Below are 12,580 nucleotides of genomic sequence, written 5' to 3'. Positions count from 1 at the left end.
ATCATCTTGGTGTATGTAATGTCTTTGGGATGACCCTCTTGGTAACCACAATCTTTTTCCAGATGAATGAGGATGAGCTTGTCTACACCTTCTCTCTTACCTACACCCCTGAGGCGTTTGCAGGTGCTCCAGTTACCCGTTCCGATGATGCAGTTGTTGGTGTTCAATGCCATTATCAAAGGTAAGTGATCTGTGACTTTATGCAGTTTCTCGTGCAACTGGGAGACTGTTTAATGAGTACTTTCATGAACCGCAGGCTTCAGAATGTAAGCAGTGATGCCTTGAGGCCAGCATGGGTCCCTTATGCCTCAACCCAGGCTGGTCAAGAAGTCTTGCTGTTCTCCCTTAAGATCATGATGGGTTGGTACTGTTTTTTTTCTTTCAATAATTTAACCTTTACCCTTGCTATTGTGGCTGTGCCTAAAATGTTTTTGTGTGTAGATGATTGGTCCTATCAGAGGCCTTCATACTCCTATTTCCTGGGTGACGTTATTAACATCGAGGCATCTGTGTATCAGTACAATCATGTGCCTCTGCGTGTGTTTGTGGACCGCTGTGTGGCCACTCAAGTACCTGATGTGAACTCCCTTCCGAGATATTCCTTCATTGAGAATTATGGGTAAGGTCATGGCCATTGATGTAGTAGGACTTTTTTCTTTTTTTCTTTTTTTTTTTAAGCACAGTCATAAGTAAGGTTAAGTTGCTTAATCCTCAACAGTTGACGTTCATAAGTTACTATTTGTGATTTTGTTTTGTCATCAGGTGCTTTTTGGATGCCAAAACTACAGCTTCCAGCTCCCGCTTCATGCCTCGGTCTCAGGTTGACAAGATCCAGTTCCAGCTGGAGGCGTTTATGTTCCATGAGGGCAACAGTCCTTCTGTATGTACTATGTATATCAGTTAATTTGATTTCTCTTCTGGTCTGCTTTGGTTTTGTGACTTGTCTGTCATCCCTTGCAGATCTACATAACATGTATTCTGAAGGCAACTATTGCTTCTGCACCCAGTGATGCTCAGCGCAAATCCTGTTCCTTTGCCAATGGGTACATTGTTTGTTTTTTTGGGAGGGGGGTTAAGTTTACATTTTCTTATGTTGACTGTTCCATATCTTTGGTTTGTTCCAGGTGGATTGCTGCTGATGGTAATGACCAAGTTTGTGGTTGCTGTGACTCAACATGTGGTCCTGATAGTGAATTTGCTGCTTCTCCCTATGGAGGTTTGTAGCTTTTGCTCTTTCTAAGGTTCCTTTGATTCAAGTGCTCTAACTTTGCTTTTGTCTTCTCTTTAGGCATTCAGTGGGAAGGCAAGGCCTCACTTGGTCCTGTAATGATTCAAGGGCAAAAGAGAGGTTCTCAATAAAACTGACAGACCAATCCTTAATTGTATCTGACTTGTCATTTTGCTTCATGTCTGATTTAACTGCACTTTGAAAGTGCCTCATTCTGCCAATGTGAAACTATAGTTCTACTGTACTTTTAAGTCCCATATAGCCTGGAATCCTTTGGTTACATGCTATATGCAACCAAAAAGTTTAATACTTAAAATATGGACTTTAAAAGGTTCATATTAAAATTCCCTATGGAGAAAACCAAAGGGTTTCAGGCTATATGGGACTTACAAGGGAATTTTAAAATTAACCTTTTTAAAGGCCACTAGTGTAAGACCAAGGTTAGTGTATATGCTTTTGAAGCTATCAGCTTATTTTTTTAAATTTACTAGAATTACAGGTGAAAATATTACCCATAATGCTCTTAAGAATTTGGCAAGCAAATATTTCCAAAAGTATCTGCAAGGAACGCCTTGTCTCATGAAGCACTGCAGATGTAATTGAGTCGGTGTCCCTATCATATTCCTGTGCTCTCAAAGTGTTTCTGCATATTGACACGTTTTTCAACTTCCACTGAAGTTTGATCACAATCTCATAAAACCTGTTGAGACCTAGTGACCTAATGAAGCATAGTGTTTTTATGTCACCACTCTTGTCTTACTGTTATTAGCTGTCCAAAGGCCCTTGTGGAAACACTTCATTGTACTAAATGTACACTTGTGTACTTCAGTTCTTGGAAGTACACTTTATAAAAAAAACTGTAGGCTACTTAAAGGTGCAGTAAGTGATTTCTGAGAAACTCTCTTAAAAGTGACTGAGTATTAATTTCAATCCATAACCTAATAGCCCTCCATTATGCTTAACAAGCGAGCTAGTCTGTCGTTGGTGTAAAATAGCGTTGTGCAAGGTCAGAAATGCCACCAGAATTAAGAATTCAAAATACCCTCACCTAAAAGATTATTAGGAACACCTGTTCAATTTCTCATTAATGCAATTATCTAATCAACCAATCACATGGCAGTTGCTTCAATGCATTTAGGGGTGTGGTCCTGGTCAAGACAATCTCCTGAACTCCAAACTGAATGTCAGAATGGGAAAGAAAGGTGATTTAAGCAATTTTGAGCGTGGTATGGTTGTTGGTGCCAGACGGGCCGGTCTGAGTATTTCACAATCTGCTCAGTTACTGGGATTTTCACGCACAACCATTTCTAGGGTTTACAAAGAATGGTGTGAAAAGGGAAAAACATCCAGTATGAGGCAGTCCTGTGGGCGAAAATGCCTTGTTGATGCTAGAGGTCAGAGGAGAATGGGCCGACTGATTCAAGCTGATAGAAGAGCAACTTTGACTGAAATAACCACTCGTTACAACCGAGGTATGCAGCAAAGCATTTGTGAAGCCACAACACGCACAACCTTGAGGCGGATGGGCTACAACAGCAGAAGACCCCACCGGGTACCACTCATCTCCACTACAAATAGGAAAGAGAGGCTACAATTTGCACGAGCTCACCAAAATTGGACAGTTGAAGACTGGAAAAATGTTGCCTGGTCTGATGAGTCTCGATTTCTGTTGAGACATTCAGATGGTAGAGTCAGAATTTGGTGTAAACAGAATGAGAACATGGATCCATCATGCCTTGTTACCACTGTGCAGGCTGGTGGTGGTGGTGTAATGGTGTGGGGGATGTTTTCTTGGCACACTTTAGGCCCCTTAGTGCCAAATGGGCATCGTTTAAATGCCACGGCCTACCTGAGCATTGTTTCTGACCATGTCCATCCCTTTATGATCACCATGTACCCATCCTCTGATGGCTACTTCCAGCAGGATAATGCACCATGTCACAAAGCTCGAATCATTTCAAATTGGTTTCTTGAACATGACAATGAGTTCACTGTACTAAAATGGCCCCCACAGTCACCAGATCTCAACCCAATAGAGCATCTTTGGGATGTGGTGGAACGGGAGCTTCGTGCCCTGGATGTGCATCCCACAAATCTCCATCAACTGCAAGATGCTATCCTATCAATATGGGCCAACATTTCTAAAGAATGCTTTCAGCACCTTGTTGAATCAATGCCACGTAGAATTAAGGCAGTTCTGAAGGCGAAAGGGGGTCAAACACAGTATTAGTATGGTGTTCCTAATAATCCTTTAGGTGAGTGTATGTATTGTGTAACATAAGTTAAGCAATATCAAACTAGCAAGAGTGCTCTTTTCCAATTACCAGCATTATTGCCAGCTCTTTTTGCCAACAAAAATAATTCAAAAAGCAGAACATTTGCATTTCACAGCAACTGTTTTGTTCTTGAATGATTTTGTATTTTTAAACTAAGGTGAGTCAATGACCCATTCATAAAGACAGAGGCTACATCTGAAATGGCATACTTCTCTACTATATAGTTGGTGAAAAATAGTATGCGACAAGTATGTGTGAATTCAAAGTACTCATAAAAGAGTAGGTGAAAGGACCCGGATGATCTACTTCCTGCGAGATTCTGAAGTGTGCATATGTTGGACACTTTACTATCCCATGAGGCTGCAGGAGAGGATTTGTGAATGACAGTGAAGCGACAACTGATGGGGGAGGGAGGAGGGTAATTCGCTCCTGAGAAACGCGAAAGCTGCTGATAATACTGAAGGAGCTTATATATGAATACAGCAGTGGCGGATCTACGGGGTGGCAAAGGGTGGCAGCTGCCACTCCTGGGATACAGTCTTGCCATCCCATTTATAAATCAGATAATATTTTTTAAGTATATTTTATGTTCATAGCCTACACGTTGAAGGCCAATGAGACTCGCAACAAACTCCTCTCAAACAGAAATCGCCAATTTAGAATCCCCTCCCCCTCACAATGGTTTCACCCATCACTAGCACGGCAGCGACTCCCGCGAAAATGAAATTTCACCAGTGGCAGCAGAGAGCAGCCTGGGAAGGCAGGACAGTGCATCTGTCTGCAGTACGCAGTGTCTAGCAACCCGACTGGAGAGACTGAGCTGCCCCAGAGCCTCTGAAGATGAAGTGAGTTTTCCCAGGTGTAGTTTAAATACACGTTTAACTTAAAGTTACATTTGTAATGAATGTATTGTATGCTAAAGACGATTCAGCATCAGCAAAAACAGCGAGTCTATTACGTTAGCCAAAATCAGCAGTCAAATCGCTCCCTAGTGATTTGTAAGAGCACTCTTCCCTTTGATTAGCCTAATTTTTATTTTAGTAAAGACAAGAACAGCTTAATAAAAAATATAAAATATTGTTTGTATCCATAACGTTTAACGTTACTGATGGTCGCCGTTACGCCGACGTTACGTTACAACACACAATACAGTGCCAGTTAGGAGATCGATCATTTGATTAGCTAAGCAGTCCTATTAAATCCAATTCCTCTCAGATATCACAGCAATGAAACTAGGTTACAACTGGGGAAAAAACAAATACAATAGGATTAAGTATGGGCGTTAATTGTTGGGAGAAAATATGATGCGTAATAATGATTAGATCTGCATTTGGTCTTAAAGAGGCAGCAGTCTAATAATCCTGCTGACGATTGCTCCATTAATGTGAATCAAATAACAAAAGGCAAAGAAAAAATCAGTCGCAGCTCTTGAATGATATAAGCTTTAATCTATCTATGATAAACTGTGCAGTGTTATTTTAAATCTGACTTTATTAGATGTATTTTTAGCCCATATTACTCCTGAACAGTAACGTCAGTAGACATTACTGAAATTAAAGCACTGGATATATAATTTGTTTAATTGTATACTTTTTTTTGTTTGACCATGTGTTTGTACTTTTTTTTTGGTGTCCTATGTCTTCTGAATATAAAACACAAAAGCCTGCACCCTTCTGCATAACGTATGTTTTATTTGTTTTGTTAAAGCATTGCTTTTTCTTTTGCTATAGATATTTATTTTACATTTCAAAATATAAAACAATATTAATTGTGTTCTAAATTTTTTCTTTTTTTCTTTTTTTTAATATAACAAAAAGAACCGATAAGAATACCGTTAAAGTACCGGATCGATAAGGAGTATTGGTAAGAGTAGTAATACCGAATGATACCCATTCCTATTGGCAGCAACAAATTAAAAGTTATGGCCAATTTAACTGTGATTAAATTCAGTATATATACGTAGGCCTGTCACGATAACAAATTTTGCTGGACGATAAATTGTCCAAGAAATTATTGTGTTAAACGATAATATTGTCGTTCTGAGACCATTTTCATCTAATATAATGATAATGGCATAATAATGCAGGTACACATTTTCAAAGATCTATAAACTTTTATTTCTAAAGAATATTAAACATTGAAAACGGAAAACATTTTAAATATCCACAAAAAAATGAACAAAACAACCAAAAACAATAAAAGCAATGGACTCTCAGTATCTGTTAACAAAAAAATTTACTTGAATAAATACCAAAAAACAATAAATAAAATGGATGTAAACAAAATTGCACTTAAAAAAATATTAAACATTAGGCTCATACATAAATAGTGATACATTCCATAACAGGCAAAACTGCCAGTTAGGACCTTTGTAAACAAATAAAAAAAAGCCTCAAGAGGCCATATCACACCATTTTGCACTGTCCTGCTGTTACTTTGTCGACTAAACGCCCGAGTGATTGTGTACTGTCGGGAAGACGGAGACGCACTTTATTGCGTGTATATGCTACGCACTGAAAATACTTGGTTAGGATTAGGGCTGAGGAGTGCGTGCGTATTACACGCCATAAAGTGTGTATCATATGCACGCAAAAACAATTTTGGGTGTATAAATGGCACGAGAAATAACATTCGTGGTATAGATACGCATTTTCATGAGATCGGGCTCGCTGTCACGTTTGGCTTTGAAACCAATTCCATCTTTTTCTTTTTTTTTTCCTCCAACTCACAACTAGCGTCTTCTCTCTCTCCCGGCAGTCGCCGCAAGCAGTCCCGCATTCCCATACAAAGACCATGTGACTGACAAGCGCCGCGGCGCCGCCTCCCCCCATAAAGACCATGCAACTGACAAGGGGGTTCACTCCTCCTATTCGCTAAGGAACCGAGAGTGGTCATCCATACCCCTTTTCCACCAAGGCAGAGCTGGTGCTGGTTCGGAGCCAGAGCCTAGTTTCAAATCGGTTCTTTGTTTTTCCACCGCCAAAGCACCAGCTCCGAACCAGTAAAACTGGTTCTTAAGTAGCACCAAATCATTGCAGGGTCTAGAACGGAGCCAAGAAAGAACCGCTTGCGTCAGAGGCTGGGGGCGGGGTTACCGTGGCCAACAAGACTGAAGAGAAACTTGTGACCGCCATTTTTAAATAGCAGCTAGTCGAGCTAATAGCAGCTCGATTATAATATCCGTCTATGTAAGTTACGGCGAGCTGCACGAACGCGTTGGATTCGCCGTGTTTGGATGCCGATTTATTTTCGCAAACCCATGAGCATCCATAGTAACGCAACGTCTATTATTGTTGATGCCTTGTTCGAGATGCATCGGAGCAGCGTGGACCGATCAGAGCTGCGGAAGTGTTTGGATATCATACGACTCTTTGTGCTTTTTGATCGCTTTCGCAGTGATTTGATTTCATGTGCTGATCGTTCTGCGAGAAGCCGATGCATCTCGAACATCTCAAATGGCCGGAAAAATTATCGAGCTCATTTTTTTTATCGTGCGATTAATTGATTTATTGACTATCGTGACAGGCCTATATATACGTCTGCCATATTTTGCCACCCCTCAAAAATTCCTGCCCCCCTCTCGCCACCCCATAAATATGTTTCTAGATCCGCCCCTGGAATACAGTGATAGGCGTCGTATTCCTATGTAGACGTGGATCAGCTGAGAGTCACTGATGAGAGCTTGACTAACGTGACCCGCCAGAACTGACGCAACGCTTGATTATCTAACAAGACGAAAATGTATTTATTCAATGTAGTCTACATTATATTGCATCTGCAGCAGCATTTTGAACTTTTAAGATATGATTAGCCATTAACTTTTAAATGCATCATTATATTCAAATTGCAAACACATGAGGATAGTCTCCGCATGAAAGACCCACGTCTGGCAGATCAATGTGCTACAACATTTCTCCCCGAAACGGTAGGAAATTAAAGGGGTCATGAACTGGCTAAAAATGTTATATTGTTGTCTGAGGTCAACTTATGGCGCTCGCTTGGTTTTTACATTCAAAAACATCAAAATGAAAAAGTAATAGGCTATTTTCTACCCTGGTTTTGAGCCTTGCTCCTGAAACGTTCAGTTTTTATGGGCGTGCCGCATTGAAGACTTGGAAGTAAACGCCCACTGCTATGATTAGATAACAGTTTTGCATATTATAATGAGTTTCATTTAATGTGCGAATCAGTGGGCGGGGCTAAACAGGCGGTGGTGAAGTAGGCATTGATCTTCTGCGGAGGCGGGGTTATACCCTTTGAGGTCATATATCCCCACTTTGAAAAACCTGTCGTTCGCAGCAAGGAGGTTTTCAGTTCTGAAACTTATAGGATATTCTTATAGTATGATTAAATTTGATTTCTCAGTTCATCACCCCTTTAAATTAGATTGAATGGAGGATTTTAACTGTGACCAGATGATTGACAGCAGTTTACGGTGACAGGATGCACGCGGCAGATCTGTCCGTTAAAGATGACCAAGAACTAATGTCCCAAAGCTTGCCTACTCTTTTGCTTCACACTATCTGTGTATGGCCATTTACATAATATATAATATTACCCTATAAATGGACTTAAACAGTTTGTTAACACACTTAAGTATATTCTTTTAAAGTATATTATTTCTGTATAAGTACTTGTTTTAAAAGTATGCTAAAGTGTACTTCTTTTTCACAAGCGAATGCATAAATAAAAGAGAAGATACAAGGCTGAAGATGTAAATAAACATGCAGGTTCGGCGTTTCTCTTCGCCTTCGACACACGAGCCAGAAATAGATCCAGTCGGAGCAGCAAAGAACGGTTTAAACGTGAGATTCACAAACACACGCCGGACTGTTCTCTGCACCTTTGGGATTTCCAACATCCATCCCATTTACTTTACAGAGCAATTCATCTGGGAAATTTCCTGTGTTTCCTGTGTTTTTCCATCAAGGAAAATATTCGATGATGTTTTCATGACGCTCATGTTTGGGTTAAGAGTTTTGCAGACATTGGGAAACTGAGGTCAGGATCCAAAAGGAGTTTATTTACTCATATGTACAACTAAACTACAATTATTTATTCACCCTCATGTCATTCCAAGCCTGTATGACTTTAATTCTTCCATGGAGCAAAAAAAGATGTTTTGAAGATCATTGGGAACCAAATTACATTGGACCCCATTAACTTTCATTGTATGGCCATAAAATATTTGTACAAAATATCTTCTTTTGTATTTCACAGAAGAAAGAAAGTCCTACAGGTCCTACAACAATTTTGGTGAAACATACAAAGACTTAACTTAGATTTACACTACCATTCAAAAGTTTTGGGTTAGTACGTTTTTTTGTTTGTTTGTTTTTTAACATTAAAAGGCTGTATTTAGGCCTATTTGTTAAAAAAAAAAAAAAATACAGTGAAAACAGTAATATTGTGAAATATTATTACAAAATTATTAGCTGTTCTCTATGTGAATATACTGTACAATGTAATTTATTCCTGTGATTAAAGCTGAATTTTCAGCATCATTACTCCAGTCTTCAGTGTCACATGATCCTTCAGAAATCATTCTAATATGATGATTTTCTGCTCAAGAAACATTTATGATTATTATTATCAATGTTGAAAACAGTTATGCTGCTTCAAATTTGTGTGGAAATCAATGAATCATGCTGAATTATATCATGAGTAAACCTGACCCCAAATCAAATGTTTTTCATATTCATATTTATGCATGTGATCTGCTGACACAAAGGTTTCTAATGTGCATATCTGTTGGTCATAAATAATTAGTTGTTGTTTTATATATGAAGGTGATGTTCTCTAGGTCACATAATGAGAAAAGGACCAATATTATTATGATTGTAGTGTAAATGAAGCAGCTTTACACGTGTCACATTGACTCCTGAAATAGACGCTGTCCGTGACATTAAGGGATTCGCAGAGACAGCGCTGGTGTGGAGGCTGAGGATCCTTCCAGATGTCGCTGTGTGATGTGTCCCTCCTGTCATCTCACTGACATCTCCACTGCCATCACGTTTCATCAGCACCATAATTAATCACCCCTCTAACAGTGCTGGCTGTCGTGAGGAGAACACGGGCTCTGCCAGGTCTTCTGTGCCGCGGCGCGCCAGTAACAGCGTCGCCAAATCTGGAGCGTCGGTGTCACGCTGTCTCTCCTCCACAACGCCGCTACGGCTTCATTCTTATTCATTAGCCAGTTTCACACAATGAAGCGGACATCCACAAGCACATTATTCCTCCGCTCGCCTCTTTCAATCACGCTTATTATCAGCTCGCTTCTAAACCGAGAATGCTGGGAAAAGGACAATGTCAGACAATTATGATAATTCTCACCTGTTTTGCAACTGCGCGTCATTCTGAATTTGTCTGTATTACAGTAATTGACTTCAGTTTATGCAGTATGCCTCACTGGTCGAGAAGAAATGGATAAAGATGAATTTTGTGCCAAATACCATGGTGAACCTGTAGATTTCAACCCATTTTATTTTCATAAAGGATTTTTTTCCATAAATACCTGCAGCTGAAACAGCAGAGCGTGATGTTTGCAACACCGAGGGCATGGGTTCGATTCCCATGACATGCATGAGCCCATGCCTTTAATGAATGTGAGTCACTTTGGATGAAAGTGTCTGCCAGATGCATACATGTAAATATATAAATGTTATAAGACAATGTCTGTTTGGCAGATAATGAGTGAAGGAAGTTTTAAATCACGGCTGATATTGCATTGGATTGATTGTGAATTCCACAGGGTACTTTTGTCCAGAATGAAATACTGAGCTTTTGAACTGAGTCAAGATTCACTGGTTCAAATCTGATTCAAAACACTGAACATCAGCTTGATTCAATAACTTTTGCAATTAATTTTAATATAATTTAAATAAAATCTTCCTTTAATATAGACTTTATAGAATTTATGCCTAATGCATTTCCTGAACATTACGTTTAAACTACTACTGCATGTTTTATTCAGCAAACAGTTAATCCAGTTATCATTTTAGGAGTAAAAAATATGTTGCATTTTGAATCCAATTTTGAGAGAAACTTTCTAAACACCTTAATGTCGAAAATTCACAAGTGTAGTGCATTGCATTGCAGTACATATACTGATTACATACTGAAAACTTGCATTCATACTGCAAATAGTGTGCAAATGGTATTGAGAACACAGCCTGTTTGTGTGAGCACAAAAAAGACCTGCATCAGTGAGTCTTAGTTCACATTTTGGGTTAGTTTGTCACTTTGTGGCTGTGACCTTTTCATGCACTGTTCATCAATGCGCTCTCTTTCAAGATACATAATGCATGCAAACCTTTTTATCAACCATTACTGCCAACATGTCCAGTAAGAAAGGCTGCGTTCACATACCGCTCACATAAATAACACACAAAAAAACAATGTGAAATTACAAGTTGCTTTAGAATGACATCCTCAGATAATAGCTTTACATTTACTAAAGACAACATGAGTGGTGTTTCCCGGCGCCAAAGCAAATGTAACTTTACTGTAACTACTGCACTTAAAGGGATACTTCACCTCTGGAAAGATGAATGTGTATTTAAAATGGGTCATTTATGTAGTAGAAATGTGAAATTATTTTAGAAGTTGGTGCCTTCTAGACTGAGAAAAGCCAGAAAATGTATTTTTGGCTCATGTGGATGAAAGACAACATCTCCCAGAATGCACTTGCTTCGCTGCCCTACGAGGCCACTCCCAAGCCACGCCTACCGGTAAAAGCACGCAGTTAAACAACTAGGCTAGGCTACTAGTTGACTCGAAACTTAAAAGACACCGTTTTATCATGAGTCTCCTTGACGACTCTGCCCAGGATTTCGAGATTGACCAAAATGTCTGGGATTCGGCTTTTGCGTTCGACAGTCGCCATTCATCATGTTTACTGTGGCGAGCAGGACGAGGCTGAGGGGCGCGGGAGAACGGTGCGAGGCCGGTGGCGTGATAACTGATGGGCGACACCTGTGAGACACACTCACGGAGGAGCGGGAATTTTCTTAGCAATGCTATAACGCACATCAACCGATCACTTGTTTAGAGTTCATGTAAACACTACATTCAGATTCACCAATCGGAATGAATTCAGTTAGATTGAAACAAAAGGTGTGCATGTAAACAATGAATGGCGACTGTAGAAAGCAAAAGCCGAATCCCGGACATTTTGGACGATCTTGACGGCCGGACATGTCCGGGAAAAAGAGGATGGTAATCCCTACTACTCCACAGAGCAAGAGCCTGTTAGCTTAGCTTCCAAAAAAAGATGGCTGACACTATTTGTACATTCTGTGAGTGAGATCCCACCCTCTATGGGCGGGTTGAAAACATGCGGAACGAGCTCCTACTAATAGCTGTAGTCTTTAGCCTCTGGCCAAAAAAATCCTCCGATGACGCAAAATTACGATTTTTGCGTCACCGGAGGATTTTTTCCAGACAAAAAAATACATAAATCTCTCGTTTCAGGGGGATATGAGGGAGGGAAGCACGGTAATTTGAAAATACTACAGGTTTTCTACTAATACAAAGCTTAATGCTAAATCCTGAAGTATCCCTTTAAGGGTTTGCTCCAATCCCATATTGTAAGAGCACTTGTGATGCTAGTCTTCGCACACAACCACTAATGATTCTGCACGGCACACGACTATGATTCCACTCGGTAACCTCTCACATCTGGACGTGTTTTTCTACTTTGCATAGAACAAGAGATCGGGTCGCAACATGATGAAAATTAATTCTATAACTTCAGAAAGAAACCTCACAGGGTCTGATGGTTTAGCAACCTTTAATGGGAACAGATGGAGGCGGTTCACAAGGTTCACGTAAGTGATATCTGTAGAATTTTAAAATGGCACAGAATTCATTACCTGGCCACTGCAGCTGTGAACTCTCGGCTAACCAAACCAGATGAGGTCAGATTATTATCCAACTTGCTGAAGCAGAAACTTGCTTTTGCGCCTGAAGGGAAAGATACTGACAGTCTGAGACCTTGGCGTTGGCAAAAAAAAATGATTATTAACGTTTAGGTGTGGAGTATTAAAAACTGTAAGCAAAAAGCGAGGAAGGGCTG

General features: G+C 39.9%; 1 protein-coding gene across 1 annotated transcript; it reads left to right on the top strand.

Moving 5' to 3' along the window:
- The first annotated feature begins 777 nt into the window (after positions 1–777).
- On the top strand, positions 778–1,380 carry LOC309479560 (POM121 and ZP3 fusion protein-like). The gene is made up of 4 exons (XM_082143689.1): positions 778–880; positions 961–1,043; positions 1,125–1,216; positions 1,289–1,380. The coding sequence occupies exons 1-4, from the start codon at positions 806–808 to the stop codon at positions 1,357–1,359; spliced, it is 321 nt and encodes a 106-aa protein (XP_081999815.1). The 5' UTR covers positions 778–805; the 3' UTR covers positions 1,360–1,380.
- The last annotated feature ends 11,200 nt before the right edge of the window (positions 1,381–12,580 follow it).

Source organism: Leuciscus leuciscus (assembly GCF_965113295.1).
Source record: "Leuciscus leuciscus genome assembly, chromosome: 17".
In the NCBI taxonomy this organism is placed as follows: Eukaryota; Metazoa; Chordata; class Actinopteri; order Cypriniformes; family Leuciscidae; genus Leuciscus; species Leuciscus leuciscus.
Note: the sequence above shows the minus strand (reverse complement) of the source record. Positions and strands in the feature narration are given on the sequence as shown.

What these genes read in the sequence shown, in the direction of transcription:
- LOC309479560 (XM_082143689.1), top strand. Translation starts at nt 806, where the DNA reads ATGCCTCGGTCTCAGGTTGACAAGATCCAGTTCCAGCTGGAGGCGTTT. An exon ending in ATGAGGGCAACAGTCCTTCT is followed by an intron (nt 881 to 960) that starts GTATGTACTATG and finishes CATCCCTTGCAG; the next exon opens with ATCTACATAACATGTATTCT. An exon ending in TCCTGTTCCTTTGCCAATGG is followed by an intron (nt 1,044 to 1,124) that starts GTACATTGTTTG and finishes GGTTTGTTCCAG; the next exon opens with GTGGATTGCTGCTGATGGTA.